This window comes from Procambarus clarkii, chromosome 62, assembly GCF_040958095.1.
Source record: "Procambarus clarkii isolate CNS0578487 chromosome 62, FALCON_Pclarkii_2.0, whole genome shotgun sequence".
In the NCBI taxonomy this organism is placed as follows: domain Eukaryota; kingdom Metazoa; phylum Arthropoda; class Malacostraca; order Decapoda; family Cambaridae; genus Procambarus; species Procambarus clarkii.
In genome coordinates, this window is record NC_091211.1 from 10226483 (window position 1) to 10228833 (window position 2351).

At 48.3% G+C, this 2351-nt stretch overlaps 1 protein-coding gene across 1 annotated transcript; it reads right to left on the reverse strand.

Annotated features, from left to right (window-relative positions):
• Nucleotides 1–205: 205 nt before the first annotated feature.
• LOC138354316 (piggyBac transposable element-derived protein 4-like) lies at nucleotides 206–1786 on the reverse strand. Its single transcript, XM_069308464.1, has 2 exons — nucleotides 716–1786; nucleotides 206–532 (listed from the first exon to the last, which is right to left on the reverse strand). The coding sequence occupies exons 1-2, from the start codon at nucleotides 1784–1786 to the stop codon at nucleotides 206–208; spliced, it is 1398 nt and encodes a 465-aa protein (XP_069164565.1).
• Between the last annotated feature and the right edge of the window lie 565 nt (nucleotides 1787–2351).

Consider the following 2351-nt stretch of genomic DNA (forward strand, 5'->3'; position numbering starts at 1 on the left):
CAAGTTTCTAAAGGCCGTTCTTATGTTAGCCAACCTGGCATATGCCGCTGATGTTATCCTCTTGATATGAGCTTCAGGGGACTGGTCTGCGCTTCAGGTTTGTGGTCTGCGTGTGGTGTTCCTGCAGACTATGCATGCACGTTTACCCTTCTCCCGTGATGTTGTGCCTGGCATATACTCCAACATGTGTACCCCGAAGTTCTCATTACCCCGCAGTCTGTCCGGAGCTGCGTGTGGCATTGTTGCTTGCACCCCGCAGGGTACTACAGAGCCCTCCTTGGCATACTTTACCAGCAGCTGTGCATTCTGGCACTGAAGGTACGTATAGACGGTTTCCTGCCGGAAACACCAGGTACGTATTGTAGCAGTTGAGTACTGCAACATCCATGAGGTGGAAGAAGAACTTTTTCGTCCACTTCACTGACCTGCGCACGCACTCCACACCACCAAGCATCATGTCACACTTATCGACAAGGCGCATGTCCATGTTATAGTCTATGACACAGTCTGGCTTGTACATGGGGTTGTGTGTCTGAAAATGGACCTTGCCAGTGTCCAAAATGGCACCGGTGTGAATCGTTGTCAGCATATTCACTTCGCGTCTGTCCTTCCACTGCACTGACAGCATATTGTCACACTTGCGCAGCTGGCACTCACCCATACCTATACCGAACACTGGCATTTCCTTCCTGATGAGCTTCACAGTGCCACATACGCCGGTGTTGTGGGCGAGGAGGTATCTGGTCAACAGGGGGCTGGTGTAATAGTTGTCGGTGAACAGTATAAGCCCCTTGTTCTGCAACGGTTCCATCAGGGTTTTTACGACACTGCCGGAGAACCCGTGTTCATCTTGAGCTGGTATGTCGACGTCTGTACCAGAATACAAGATCATGTCCAGGACGATACTGGTCTCACAATCGCACAGCACGAAAAACTTGAGGCCAAAACGGTGCCGCTTGTAGGGGATGTACTGCTTGAATGCCAGTCTGCCCTTGAACAATACAAGCGACTCGTCGATAACGACATTCTGTCCAGGTACAAAATAATCCTTGAACTTCCCTCTCAGGTCACTGAATACCTTGCATATCTTCCACAGTCTGTCGTGTCTGTCCTCGTTTGCATTGTTTTCGAAATGCAGGCACCTCAGAAACAACAGGAACCTATCCCGCGACATATACCGGTTAAAGATGGGCGATGGAACAAGGCTGTCTTTGTTCCAATAGTCCTGGACGACAGCTTTCTCGGAGTGTTTCATCATCATACATAGAGCAAGAAACACGTACATCTTGTTGATTGTCGTATCCTTCCATCGCGTGAGGCGTGAGGCAGGTAATATGCCGCCGTTTATGAGGGTGTGGGTGTATGTGTTTGTCTCGGTCGCAAGATGAGCTATGAAGACATTGTTGAAATATGCCTGGAAATATTCCATGTCCACCATATCATCACCGGTATACGGGAATAAAGCTGTAACACCAATGTCGGTATCATCAAACATTGATATTTGGGGGACAAATGTGGCGCAAACCTCCCACACAAGTACACCAGGGGATTTGGTGTTGGCACCATCACCACGGCCAACACCACCACGGGCACCAAAACTACAACTACATCGTCTGCTACTGCTGCTGGAGTTGCGTGAGGGTATGCTTGACGCTGAGGCAGATTTCCGTACCGTAGGCCTACCACGAACACCTGATGTTGAGGGCTCACTGTCGTCATGCTGGGAGACACGCTGCTGCCTGCCTCTAGGCAGGCAGCAGCAGGAACATGTTGGAGAGCGGTACATGCCGTTTTGGAACAGAGTGTAGATACTTCCACCCTAAATTATGTCAATTTTCAATTAGGGACAAAAAATGCTACAATCTTCAGTGTCCGGAATTCCATGTGAGAGGTACAGAGCGTTATAGACGGGAAGATCAATATGACACTACTGGAATTTTTTTAGAGGAAGGCAGAAACAGAGTAGTAAATGTAAGAGAGAGGAACAGTCAGATGGAACGAACCACTACAGGATTACAGAAGGGAACGGAGATACCCACAAGACTGGAATTCAAATTACCAACAAGCACACAGGTACTACACCAGACAACACCCGTCCTACTACCAAAACTGGACGAATCACTTCCAAAACGACACACCCTGGACGCAAACACAGTGGCCTCCTTACCAGAGCCTCAGATATTAACACCAAGTAAGGCTTCCAGCACTTCCACTAACACGATAACATCATTTATATTTGCCAACATCCAGGGTATAAAAACACGCAAAACCAACAAAGTTCAATTTATAGATGGTCTCCTTCATGAGGCAAATGCAGTGTTTGCAGCCCTAACAGAAACCCACACAAAGGA

Excerpts from the sequence above, each read along its gene's own strand:
- LOC138354316 (XM_069308464.1), bottom strand. The coding sequence starts at position 1,786 with ATGTACCGCTCTCCAACATGTTCCTGCTGCTGCCTGCCTAGAGGCAGG. Across the intron at positions 533-715 it reads TCCTCGCCCACAACACCGGC|ACACACAACCCCATGTACAA; the intron begins GTATGTGGCACT and ends GTCCATTTTCAG.